The sequence below is a fragment of the Gavialis gangeticus genome, unplaced genomic scaffold (assembly GCF_001723915.1).
Source record: "Gavialis gangeticus isolate Ggan-Ray unplaced genomic scaffold, GavGan_comp1, whole genome shotgun sequence".
NCBI lineage: Eukaryota > Metazoa > Chordata > Crocodylia > Gavialidae > Gavialis > Gavialis gangeticus.
Window position 1 is genome coordinate 58551632 of NW_017729034.1, and position 13073 is coordinate 58564704.

Consider the following 13073-nt stretch of genomic DNA (forward strand, 5'->3'; position numbering starts at 1 on the left):
GCTGGGGTGGAGCATGGGACAGAGCTGCAAGCAGCTCTGGGGGGGCAGCGGCTGCATGCACCTAGGAGGGCATGGATGGGGGTGCCCCCAGATCTACGTGGGGTGGGGTGGGCTGAGGCTGGGGCAGTGCCAGGCTGTTCCCAGTGAGGGCTGGGCTGGGCTGGGCTGGGCTGCACTGGGGCGGGCCTACGGGAGGGGCTGCAGCCACCCCAAAATTCACCATAGCCCCCACCAACCGGCACAGCCCAGTCCAACACCCCTGCCAGGAACAGCCCGCATTACCCCAGCCTACAGTGACCCACAGCCTGCCCAGCCCTGCATGCCCTCCTGGGGTGCATGCAGCAGCAGGAGCCACCACCGCCTACATGAGCCGCTTGTGGCTCTGGTCTGTGCTCTGCTCCAACTGGGCAGCACCTGCCCCTTCTCCAGCCCCAGCCCCACTCCCTTCCTCACTGCGGGGACCTACAGGAATGGGGCTATGGGGGGCTGCAGCCACCCTAAAATTCACTATAGCCCCCTAACTTCTCTCCCAGCACCACCGCCCATCCTGAGCGCAGCCCAACCCAGCCCCACCCCTGCCAGGAAGAGCCCAGCACCACCCCTGCCCCAGCCTAACCCGCCTTGCAAGGAGATCATGGAGCACACACCTCCCATGCCCTCCCGGGGTGCATGCAGCAGCAGGAGCCACCCCCCTGCGTGGCTGTCCTGTGCCCTGTCCCAGCTCCACTCCCCCCCCAACAACAAGCTTACCAGCTGGACCTGGCTGCTCTCCACACAGTCAGGCTGCACTCCTTGCCACCCGTGTGCTGCGCTGCAGCTGCATGCACGCACATGGAGTTCCGTGTACCCCCTATAACCATTTTAAGTACCCCTAGGGGTGCATGTACCCCCAGGTGACAACCACTGCTCTACATGGCAGATGAAAGGCCTCAATCAGGTCCCTCTCAGGGCCAAAGCTTTAAGGAACGAACTGGCTATCTATGGGCTGTTCTGACAAAACAGGGGTCACATGGCTGTATTCTAATAGTATAACATCTAAACTCTATTTTTTCTCTCTGCATTTCCAGTGCATTCTTCTGTGCAGTATCAAAGTGACTGATGTTTCCCTCCAATTGTTGCTTCCCAGCCTGTGACTATTTTGGAAAACACAAGATATGTATCTCCACTTGCATTACTTTTAATCTACTATCAAAATAAATAAAACTGTAGGTTAAATTGTCAGAAGAATATCTTCTCAGCTGTGCCTTAGAATCCCGATTGAAGAAACACAACTAAAAAGCAATTCAGCTTTTGTAGCTGAACAAACAGAGAGGTGCTAATTTTAAGTTTGGACAGATTAAGCTACATTTGGTAACACATTTCCTTTTATGATGAGCAGCAGCTGCATTCAACAGTTAGAGCTACTTGGTAACAATAAATGGTTAAAGTGTCTAGATGCTGAGTTCTAGATAAATGACATGTTTACTTAGCAAAGAAAGCCTGTTAACCAAATGATATTATTCCAAGGGAGGAGAAAAGTTAAAAAAACAAATTCTTAAATACTTTTTCTCTTTACCACTCAGACTGTTTATTTAATATTCTTAAAATACTGTTTCCCATCAACAGACTTGAATCATACAAACATAATTAACTGCAAATTCTCAAAGTCCTTTGCATATTATCATACTAAATAAAGTACGCATTTTCAGGCTTTAATTACTTTGTAGGGAAATGTATATAAGTAATATATAATTTAATAATATTATCGGATCCTGCTGTTGTGGTTCAGTGGTAGAATCCATGTCTGCCAAGTGGGTGACCAGGGTTTGATTCCTGGGCGCATACATTACTACAGCCCACTGAAGCACCAAACATCAGGACTCAGTCTGGCCTTGGGATTCTGTCTCAATGGTCTAAAGAAGGGATGGAAGGTTTTGACAGCATCCACTACACCACACTCCTGCCCAGGCATACTCATCAAAGGTCTGGATGACCTCTCACACATACACCTTGATCCAGAAAGATCAATCTTTCTTACTAATACTATATGTTGGTATATATTAAGTTTCCTCTACAAAGTAAATACGGTCTGAGAAAAAGTATATATACATTTATCTATAGTATATACACACATTATTTAGAATATACTACATACACACAGACAATATACACACAAATATACACATATACACACACACACGTGTGTGTGTGCGCATGTATGTGTGTATTTCAGGAAAAATTGAATTATATATACATACTCAAATATTTATAACTTTATTAATATTGTCCTGACACACACGCATACATACATGCACAACATTTTTTAAAATATAAAGTGAATATATGTTTAAGCCATAATACATTTCTGTGTATCAAGAAAATATTCATTACACACACACATTTTCCCCAGGAAAATACCAAACAAGTGATTTGGGATAAAAATGCTAGATTACTGATATTTCATATATCAGACGTGATAGTTCCACTTAATACAGCATACATAGGACCTACAATACTAAGTCTAATGCTGGAAATCACTGCATCAGAAAAATGTAGGCAAACAGAAGAGGTTCAGAAAAGCAACAGAGGAACTGTCCTATAACAAATTTAAAAAGGAACAATGTACATAGGCTAAAACAAATGTTGAGGAAAGAAAATAATATTCTACAAGTACAAATTCTTAATTCTGAGAGGGTAACCTCCCATGATTCCAATGGCTACAGCATCCAGAAGGTTTTAGATCAGCAACCCTAAGGATAGATAGAAATATGACATTCAGAAAGTCAGTTAAAATAAGGTATTCTCTCTTTCATTGCAAATATTTTAAGAGAATTGTATACACCACAGATGTACATGAAAATAGATTATTCTGCTGCCTTCAAAATGGTAATGGCTAGCTCATTGGCTTTCCCTTAATACAAGGATGATGTGTGCTGGGGGGGGAGGGGGGGGAAGATTACTGGTGAGTTTTAAAGTGGCTGAGGAGTCCAATCTGTGCTCTGCAAGTTTTTCCACAGATACAAGTGGTACCTTTGAGGGGGCACAACTGTTGGCCAGGATGCTGTGCACTTTCCTTCCTCCTTTGCCATTTCCCGGCTTCCTGAGCAAGACAGCTCTCTTCAAAGTGGGCTGTAGCTTGATGTATGGTGTAGTGCTATTGAGACCTGTTAAAAGCCATCACTTCCCAGTTTGTAGGGTTGCTTTCAGGGTGTCCTTGTAGCATTTCTGTCCTCCGTGGGTCCTCTCACCGTGACTAAGTTTAGAGAAGAAGTCTTACTTCAGGAAATGAGTGTCAGCTATCTGCACATAGAAGCCAGCCCAGTGGAGTTGATGTTTCATGATCTTTACCTCAATACTAGTTATGTCAGCTGCAGAAAGGATGCTGGCATTGGTGCAGTGGTCTTCCCATCTAATGCGAAGGATCTTCCTGAGGCAATACTGATGGAACCATTCTAGGCGCTTAAGATGGCTTTGATATGTCACCCATGTTTCACACCCATAGAGGAGCATGGGGATAACCACTGCATTGTAGACTAGGATCTTAGTTTACTTCTACAGATCTTGATCAAAGACATGACAATGCAGCTTTCCAAAGTATACACTGGCAGAGCAAGTCCTACGTTCAATTTCTACATCAAGACTGATTGACTGGGAAAGATGACTGCCAAGGTATGGGAAATGTTCTGCGTCTTCCAGGAGTTCTCCATCAATGGTAATTTGTAGAGGAAGGAGGGCAGTTTGCGCTGGGGCAGGCTGATGGAACACCTTGGTCTTTCAAATATTAATGTAGAGTTCCAGGCTGTGACAGGCAAATGAAAAGAGGTCACAGGTGGACTGCAGATCAGTCTCAGTGTGCATGAGGATAACACAGTCGTCAGTGTACTGAAGGTCAGTGATGCCAGTCTAGGTAAATTTTGTTTGGTTGTAAAGGTGTCGCAGGTTGAGAAGCTGACTGTCCATTCGATATTCAACTCCAATTCTGGGAGGAAGGCAGTCACAGATGAAAATCAAAATCACAGCAAGACAGATGGAAAAGAGGGTTGGGGCAATGATGCTGCCTTGCTTGCCATCAGTACAGATGGTAAATGGGTCTGGTCTCTGATCTACTGCACAGGACTGTGGTGGTCATCCCATCATGGAGTAGCCTGAGGACACTGATGAACTTCAGTGGACAACCAAACCTGGCCAGAACCTTCCATAAGGCTTCAACAATTGATGGAGTCAAAAGCCTTGGTTAGGTCAATGAATGCCATAAACAGCTCCTGGTGTTGCTCTCTACACTTCTCCTGGATCTGCCCTACAACAAAAATCACAGTGGTACCCTAAGATAGTCTAAAGCCACACTGGAATTCTGGATGGGTATCTTCAGCAAGGGGGAGGAGGTGATTCAGAAGGATGCAAGTAAGAATCTTCCTGGCAACGGAGAGGAAGGTAATGCCTCAGTAGTTCCCACACACTGACTTGTCCTCTTTCTTGAAGATGGTTACAATGTTGGCATTCTTTAAGTCGGGTGGAACTTCTTCATTAATCCATATTTTGATGAGAAGCTGGTGAAATTTTTTTGCTACAGCTGTTCCACCAGCTTTAAAGACCTCTGCAGGGATGCCATCTGGGCCTGATACTTTATTGTTCTTGGTGATGGCAAGCCAGACTTCCTTGAAGGATGGGGGGGATCAGCAACAGGTTCTATTACTGGGTGTTGAGGGATAATTATTATTATAGATTATTTTGCTACCTTCAAAATGGTAACAGCTAGCTACAGTGATAATGGAAATCGTGTATACTGAAAAATATTCAGAACAAAAATCAAAATATCATATCCATAAAATGGCGCTGCTTTCATCATTGATGAATAGTGCTCCACATTCTCAGTTTTATTTAAAAAAAAAAAAAAACAAGAATTTTTTGGGGTTTATCTTTGAAACAGAAAAACCAGGATGAAATCAGGATAAAAGGAAGAAAAGTAAAAAAATCATTTTAAGTCGGGGAAAAACTGGCAGTGAGGGAGACAGGGAGTAAGGCTGGCACTAGGGAAAGGGATGGGGGAGAGGCGCAGCACAGCCCATCAGCCACTTCCATGGCTGCAGCAGGAAGCAAAATGCGGAGAGCTGTCAGTGGGTGTGAAGCATGACTCTTGCTACTACACAACCCCAGGAGGGCTGTGGGGCCTGTGCCGGACTCTTCCTGGGGGCGCATGCCCCTGAATCAGTGGCACATGGCACTCTGCCCTGCCTATCTTTCCTGGCTGTGTTTGAGCCCCTTCCCTCTGCTGCAGCAGCCTGCTGCCAGGCTGCCCTGGCGTTTGGGGGCAGGGGGGAGTGGCACACGGTCGGGTGTTGAGGGGAGGGAACCCAACCCTGACAGCAGCACCTCCCGACTCCCCTGGGGTCAGAGCAGGGAGCCCGGCACCCCGCGACAGTGGCTCCAACCCTGTGGGCCTGTGCAGAGCAGCTGGGTGCAGCACCCACTGCAGGGAGTGGAGCCAGACTCTCCCACCTGCCCCACCATGTGGGGCCCTCAGCTCCCAGCACCTGGGGTAGGGCCAAATTAGCCACCTGGGTGATGCTCAATCCTGCCTACCCCGGGAGTGATTCCCGCAGCCCGTCCCACCCCGCCTGGGGTCAGAGTCCGGAACCCTGCATCCCCAGGCAGTGGCTCCAGCCACCCTCCCCTGGCCCCTGTGCAGCCACTGCTACCCCACTTCCACCTGCTCCGCATTAATCTGGTTAACAGGGATTTGAACTGAAAAATGGGTATAAATCAGTAAAAACTGAATGATTAAAAAAAACAACCACCAGGGAATTTATCAATAAACAATTGCTAAAAAGTGAGAATGTGGAACACTATTAATGAACTAAATCTGCAACACTGGAGAAAAAAGTGCCTTTTGAACTATGAGTTATTTTTCCTTGTAAAGAAAATATAACATTCTTCTATTGGAACACCACAACCAAGGTATTTATCCAAGGACTTCTATGCATTTTACAAATAATTAAACTCTATATCACTCCTAAGACTTACCTATTATTTTAACATTCACATAAAAGACAAGAAGATTTAAGAATAATGACATCTAATAACTGGCTGTATGTGACCCAAGACAAATGACAGCCAAAAAATCAGTACACAGAAGGCTTAACTTTCAGTGTTTTTTCCCCCCCAACCACTAGATTACACACCCTTTCTACATTGCTTTAATTATTGTATAGTTTTCTGAAGAAAAAAGATGTTTATTTGGATATAGAAGAAAAATAATTTATTTTTCAAATGCATCTGGGTACTGAGCATCTGTATTTATTTAAATTCACTTTTGAAAAAATATCAGAGAGAAGCAAAAATAAAACAATTTTAAAACACCTGGTTAATACCCGAGATGGCTGCTATGAGAAGGATTATTCAAAGGAAATGTAACTGTTTTAGGATTTAACATGTACAAGTTTGTGTGAATCAAAGAAAGACACCCAAAGATTCCATGACCTTTTGTCTGTTTTGGTGACCTTCTGTCTGTTTTGGTGTATTCTTCTGATATATTAAAATCAGTTTTTACTGATTTACACCCATTTTTCAGTTCAAATCCCTGTTAACCAGATTAATGCGGAGCAGGTGGCAATGGGGTAGCAGTGGCCGCACAGGGGCCATGGGAGGGTGGCTGGAGCCGCTGCCTGGCCCCTGTCTTGTAGAAAATGAGTGAAGAACTATGTTTAAGAGTATACATGATTATACTTCCTGTAAATTCCTAGAGTAAAGAGATGACTAGATAACTGGCCTGGTCAACATGAAGATGCAATAGTTTGAGCTTTCTAGCTACAAAGGTTAGACCCAACATATCAAAAGATCATTGATCAAGTTTATTTCTTCCTGCTAATACCTAAGTGAGAATAAAAGATATAATTAAATAAGTGGCCATGTGAAAAACAGGAGAAAACCTCAGAGGTATAGTAAAATTTTACTTCTGTTGGCTGAGCTTCAATAACCAATTTCTAATAAGTAAATAATACATTCGAACACAAACCAGTGGCATACTTTAACACTGAAGTGTCATTAAACTCTTAATTATACCAACTCATATATGACTTGCACATAAAGCATAGATAGAACACAGCCTGAATCTTAAAAAAGAAGAAAAAAAATCAGTTTGTCAGCCTAAGGTAATAAACACTGAAATGTGGCATTGCAGCAAAAAAGAAAGTCAATAAAATAAAGCCTTAACATTTTAAGTATCTACGTGCACAGGAACAGACTAAGCTATAAAAAGATTTTCAGAAGACTTTCCTTCTCAGGAATGCTTAGCATAATCCTGCCAATCATCCTGGCTGTTTTTTTTTTAACGTTTATTGCTACAAGCCAGAATACTTGTTAAATCTGACTGTTTAAAAGTCTTTGAATTATCCCCTTCTGCAAGCTAATCTACCAATTACAGATGTCTGTAGATCCAAAGATTGGAACAAAAACGCACACACTGAAGACATCAAGTGGATCAGCTACGCTTAGGGGATAAGAAACTCCTTTCTGTTATCAAATCTAAATTCACTTAGAGCTGTTTTATCAACTTCTTGTTTGCTAGACTATTCCTAGAAGCCACAGCATGATCTTTAACAACACATGCATTTTTCTTACCCATATTAGCATGCCCATGGCTATAGCATGGGGATGGACAAGAAGAGCTGAAAGAGCTCACATTCTTTATATTTTTCGTTGCCCAAAAATAAAATTAAAAGCAACTCCAAACCCTACAAAGCTGTAATTGTGATCTGTCAACATATGTGGAAGAAATTCACTGCCCTAGGCCGGCAGTCACCAACCAGTGGATCTCGATCCACCAGTAGCTCTCGGAGCCTCTTACGGTAGATTTCGGAACCTCTTGGAGTCAATCTGAAGCTAGGGTGGGGGCCTGAGTGCCCACATGCATGCATGTGCATGCCCCAGCCCAGCAGATCAGTCTGTGGGGGAGGGAAGGACCGGGGGCTGGACTGAGGCCCCCACAGTGAGGCACAGTGCCGCAGAGGCAGAAGCAGGGGTAAGTTGAGTGGGGCCTTAGCCAGGTGGTACTGATCTGCTGGGGAGGCATGCCACCATATAATTTTTTCTTCCTCTGCCTCTATCTGCCCCCCCCGTCCCTCCCCACAGATTTAGCTGCTAGGTGGGAGGGGTGGCAGTGCATGGTAGATCTTGGGTTGCTTTTAAATGCCAAAGGTGATCTCCTACTTAAAAAGGTTGGAGACTTAAAAAGGTTGAATGCTCTAGGCATTCAAATGAAAGCTGGCACTCCAAAATTTGGGAAAGACCCAGTTGAAAAGACTGGGGGGGGTACCTGGATATGTGTGCACACTCATGCTTTACCTTTATTATTGTTTTTGCAGCCTGAACAGTTCAATATCCATTAGAAAATAACAGTCAAAATATCAGCAGTAAACTTTTCAGATTTAAGGAAGTCTTATATCTCAATATTGTATCAGCAGTGTTTTTCTTTTTTTCTTTTTTCTTTTTTTTTTTTTTAACAATGGGAAATTTCTCATACTTACGATTATATAGATTTAAGTTTAAAATATATATCATAATATACTCTCCTTAATCATTCACATCAACAAATTAGGAAATTTGAAAACATATGAAGTGCTAAGCTAAGTAGACAGTAAAACATGCATTGACTTTAACAGGGTCAGGATTTCACCCATACAATCTCAGTACTCGGGCGAGGTGGTGAGGAGTTGTGTTACATTAAACTTTCCCATAAAGTGCCAATTTCTGTTATAATCTGTCATAAGGAATAAAACAAACAAATCAAAAAACCTGCCACAGATTAATGGACCCTGTCAGTAGTTCAGAGACTTTCTATCAAGATTTTCTTTGTTGTTGTTGATCTGATTTTGGTCGACATATTTGAATTCTAGCTTCCTATAACTTCTTTAAATGCATCTCCAAATAAGATCCCTTAACGAAAAACATGATGTGTTGCTGGGATCCTTATTTGGTGAATCAGAGAGTCATGCAGTGGAAAATAAAAGATACATGAGCAAATGTACAGCATACAAATATGGACTGCAAAAATTTTAGAAAAATATTTGTTCACTGAAGGAATGACAACAGAGCACTAAAAATAAACACCTCAAGCCCCCCTCCCCTTCTTTATTAGTTTGCTCTGTGAGTAACACAGCTTTTCATTATTGAGTTAGAAGTGATTATGGCTAAGACGTTTTTACTACATGCTATAATATTTTAAAAACAGTTTGCCTTACAATTCTTCAGGCTTATTCTCAACACAAAGGTGATTTTTTTGGGTAAGTTGGGAGAGCGACAGATCCAGAAGACCTGCCACCTGCAAAGATGGAGACCACTCCACCTGTATTTTCAGTGGGCCACTTTACCATCTAGGAATAGAAATTACAACATGTTATAAAAACTATGTCTACACTGAAATCAAATGTGCTAACAGCAAAAGCAGGCATCCCTGAGCTAGCTTTAAGGCAGCTAGCCAAGGGATCAACAGCAATGAAGCTGGAGTAGCATAAGCTCAAGGCAAAATATACAAGCCTACTAAGGACTGGGGGTTCTTAGTCAGACAGCTAGGTCCATGTTTCTGCAGCTTCCCTGCTACTGATACCTGGGCTGAGTTAGTTAAAAAGCTAAGCTCAGGTATGCCTGGCCAGGCTGTAATCCTGCCTATGACTGCAAAATAAACACAGAGTCTGACTGAACTTCCAGGATGGAATTTGAGGCTATAGTTTTACTGATTTTTTAAAAACTTATAACACACAAAGGTGCAATTTACTTGCAAATGAATGCTCCTCTGTACCTGAAATACTGCACTTCTAAATAAAGTCAAAATTCTACAAAACAGACTAACTGGGTTTTTATTTCTCAACTCCAAATTATCTTTGGATACTCCAGAGCCATAACCCACCAAAGCTCTCTGTTCTTTCTTCTGAACACTCCTATCATCTTTAAATTAACATGCAACCATTACATCACTAGATTCATGGAGGAGGAAAAATAGGTGGCTAGACAAAGTGCTAGGTTTGATGGTAGAAGACTTGAGTACAGTTCTCAGCTTAGCTACAGACTTCCTGGGTGATCTCAGGCAAGACACTTATCTTTCTGTTTATCTTAATTCCTCACTTATGAAAAGGAAAACTTCCCTACCTCATAAATGTACCATAAGAATAAAATTAATTCATACCCAGATACTACAAAGAAGAGGTAAATGGTATATGTAGGTAAATAACACATTCTTTTTCACTTCTGAACACTTGAGAATGCCCAGGTAGCAGGAAGCTTATAAATCTAGTATTGGAGGTGTTGGAACTAGTAGGAAAGGGTTCCAGAGTTGATGAGTAACCTCTTATAAGATTATAAAAGAATTCGGTAAAGTTGGAAAGAGAAATAAGGTCTTACTACTTAGTTTATTTACTAGACTGTGCAACATGACAAAGCCTACAGGTCCCTTCTACATATTTTAAAACAACTGAAAAGGAAAAATAAACACAAATGGATACAGAAATATCTTTAAAAACATTACTATAAGACTTTTCTTTCATGCTTAAGTTTTGAAGAATCTTATTGCATTCTTGAACTTTCGTATTTAAATAAGTAAACAGTCTTTCGCTTGAAAAAAAAGGAAAAAGATAAAAAAAAATGATTGATGAATCTTTAATTAAGGATCAAGTAATGTGATTGGTCAGTTCAGATTTAAGTACTGTACAAGAATTTTACTCTACCTGGGATGTCAAGCTGCACTGGTTGTATCAGATCTGGCTGGTGAAGAGGATTCCCAAAGTAGACAAACCATTCCTTTACTACAGAACAGACTCTCTGGGTATCTGAAAAGCAAAGAATGGGATCAATAAACCTGGTACAAGTACTGATGTTCATGCACTGATTCTGAACCAGGGTACTGCAGCACCTGAGGCTGCCTCGAGGTCCTTTCAAGGTGGGGCACACAATGTCAGCACTGTTAGGTGTGCAAACACAATCCACAAGATAAACCCAGAGATGTCAAACAGAAATCCAGAATATTAAAACAATTCTGACCTGTTGTGGTCTGAGTTTTTTGCAACAGGAAAACTATTCTATTATGTTTCCATAGTTAAAAATGTGTGAAAGCTAAGAGCTGGCATTTTCCAAAGAGTGCCTTGGGTCTAAAAAGGCTGAGAACTGCTGGTTTAATGGCTAGAAAGAGGGAAAGCAGGGCATTGTTAAAACATTACAAAGGAGCACATATAGCTGTTTGCTCCAATCTGCAAAAAATCCCCAAAACCAAAAAACCCTCAAACAAACAAACTTAAAAACAATTCAGGGCATCAACTGGCAAATCCTCAGTACAAACAGACATAGGTTCAGTTGTCTATTATAACATGAATTCAGGTTAGAACTTCAGCCAAAAAATTATAATCAAGGCTGTAGGCTATTCTTCCAAAAGCCAGGGGTGAAGGTGCTATAGTGGCTTCTGGTCATCTGTGAGACATTATATTTATCTCATAATTAATGTGTTAATCATGATAACGTGCCACACATTCAACCAATTTAGCCAACCATAAAATGGTACAGCAAGTGTGGAACATCTTTGTGTCTGGTTTGCTTGATGCTTTTCATTTGAATGTGTGGTGGATGAATGCGTGGTGGGGAGACAATGGAAGTATATTTACTGAAATCCTTTGAAAGTCCCTATTTAAAGGTAACCTGTCAATGGGAAGGGGAGGGAAATAGCCATTTGTCTTTCTGAAATGTGCTGCATAAGGAAGGTCTAAAAGAATCTCCCCATCACCCACATGACAAAAGTTGTTAGTCCTTGCTTGTTTTTTTACTTCAGAAATATCAAGTGTGTTAATGCTTTCCTGGTATAGCCAGATGTTGTTTTGCAGCCAGCCTGTTTTGTTTCGTACTCATTTCAATACATTTAACTAGGTATGCTAGTAATTACCCTTGCGGGTTTGCCCTCTCTGATAAGGAAAAACTTATTATAATCATAATTTTCCCTTAAATAGCTCTACTACATAATGTTTAAATGTTATATTTATTTTTTCATCTTCTGATAACTTGAAGTTTTGAAATGGTATAAACAAGAGTTAACATTCTGAACTACACATCCTTTCTTACGTGAAGTATTCAGCTCACAAGCTTCATGTTTTACTACTATATTTCTTTGTAAACTGGAGATAATCTTAAAGTCACTGATTTGACTGGCATCTGTTATTCCAATCAGTATTATTCCCATTATAGATGGTGCTCTGTCTTTTGGCCCAGGTTTTGCTTATATTGCAAATATACAGTTAGCCCTAAATATTCACTTCTAGGCTCTGCTATGCAACGTTAAGAAAAAAGGACTGGTGTTCTGGCAGCTGCTGGAGGATATAAAGTTAATAAAAAACCCCCACACACCTTGAAATGGTGTAGTAGTTGAATTGTTCAGTTAACCAATTTCATATCTTGTTTCATAATAATAATGTGTTTTAGCGTGGTAATTTTATTTCATTAATTAAAAAGTCCAATTTCATTTCTCTTACAGGAATTTGATCTGATGAATCCTAAAATATGAAAAACTGAACTATAACATATAGCACAGTATACACTTTCTTTGATTACATCACTTCTCACACTACACTGATGGGCTGATGATACTATTCAAGGAGGAAATTAGTGTAACATGAGATATAATGAAGGATTAAAGACAAATTTCAGGGAAAACAGCATTTTAATTAGGGACTTCCATACCAGATTTGCTCACTTTCTCTGGAATTCAATCTCCAATAGCAGCCAGAAACAGGTACACATTTGAGAAAGATAGAAGTCCCATAATAAACTATTATATAACAATCTTCCAGATCATATATCTGTACTTCTGTATTTCAATGATACTTTTTAAGTGCTACAGTTATGACATGCACAAACATGTCTGATCATGCCCTGACTTTTGAAACTTCAAAGATCAATTGAAAGATACTTTCTAAATATATAACTAAATTCAGTACAGAATTTTGATGACTAAAAATATACAGTAAATAACTTGAGAACCCTGTATTTCACGAAGAGTACAGTGACAGTTTTAACATTTTCAGTCCCCTATCTACAAAAACTTTTAGAAGTATCAAGCAGAAAAC

The 13073-nt window shown here is 41.0% G+C and overlaps 1 protein-coding gene across 8 annotated transcripts in view; it reads right to left on the reverse strand.

Moving 5' to 3' along the window:
• The window catches only part of FAM120B (family with sequence similarity 120B), a 103838-nt gene that overhangs the window by 79310 nt on the left and 11455 nt on the right, over positions 1-13073 (reverse strand). For all 8 annotated transcript variants that reach the window (XR_002099447.1, XR_002099445.1, XR_002099446.1 and 5 more), the window contains exon 4: positions 10695-10796. Coding sequence is in view for 5 of the 8 variants with exons in the window: in XM_019527424.1 (XP_019382969.1) it covers positions 10695-10796 (102 nt within the window). In the remaining 3 variants the exon portion in view is untranslated. The remainder of the gene's footprint in view (positions 1-10694; positions 10797-13073) is intronic.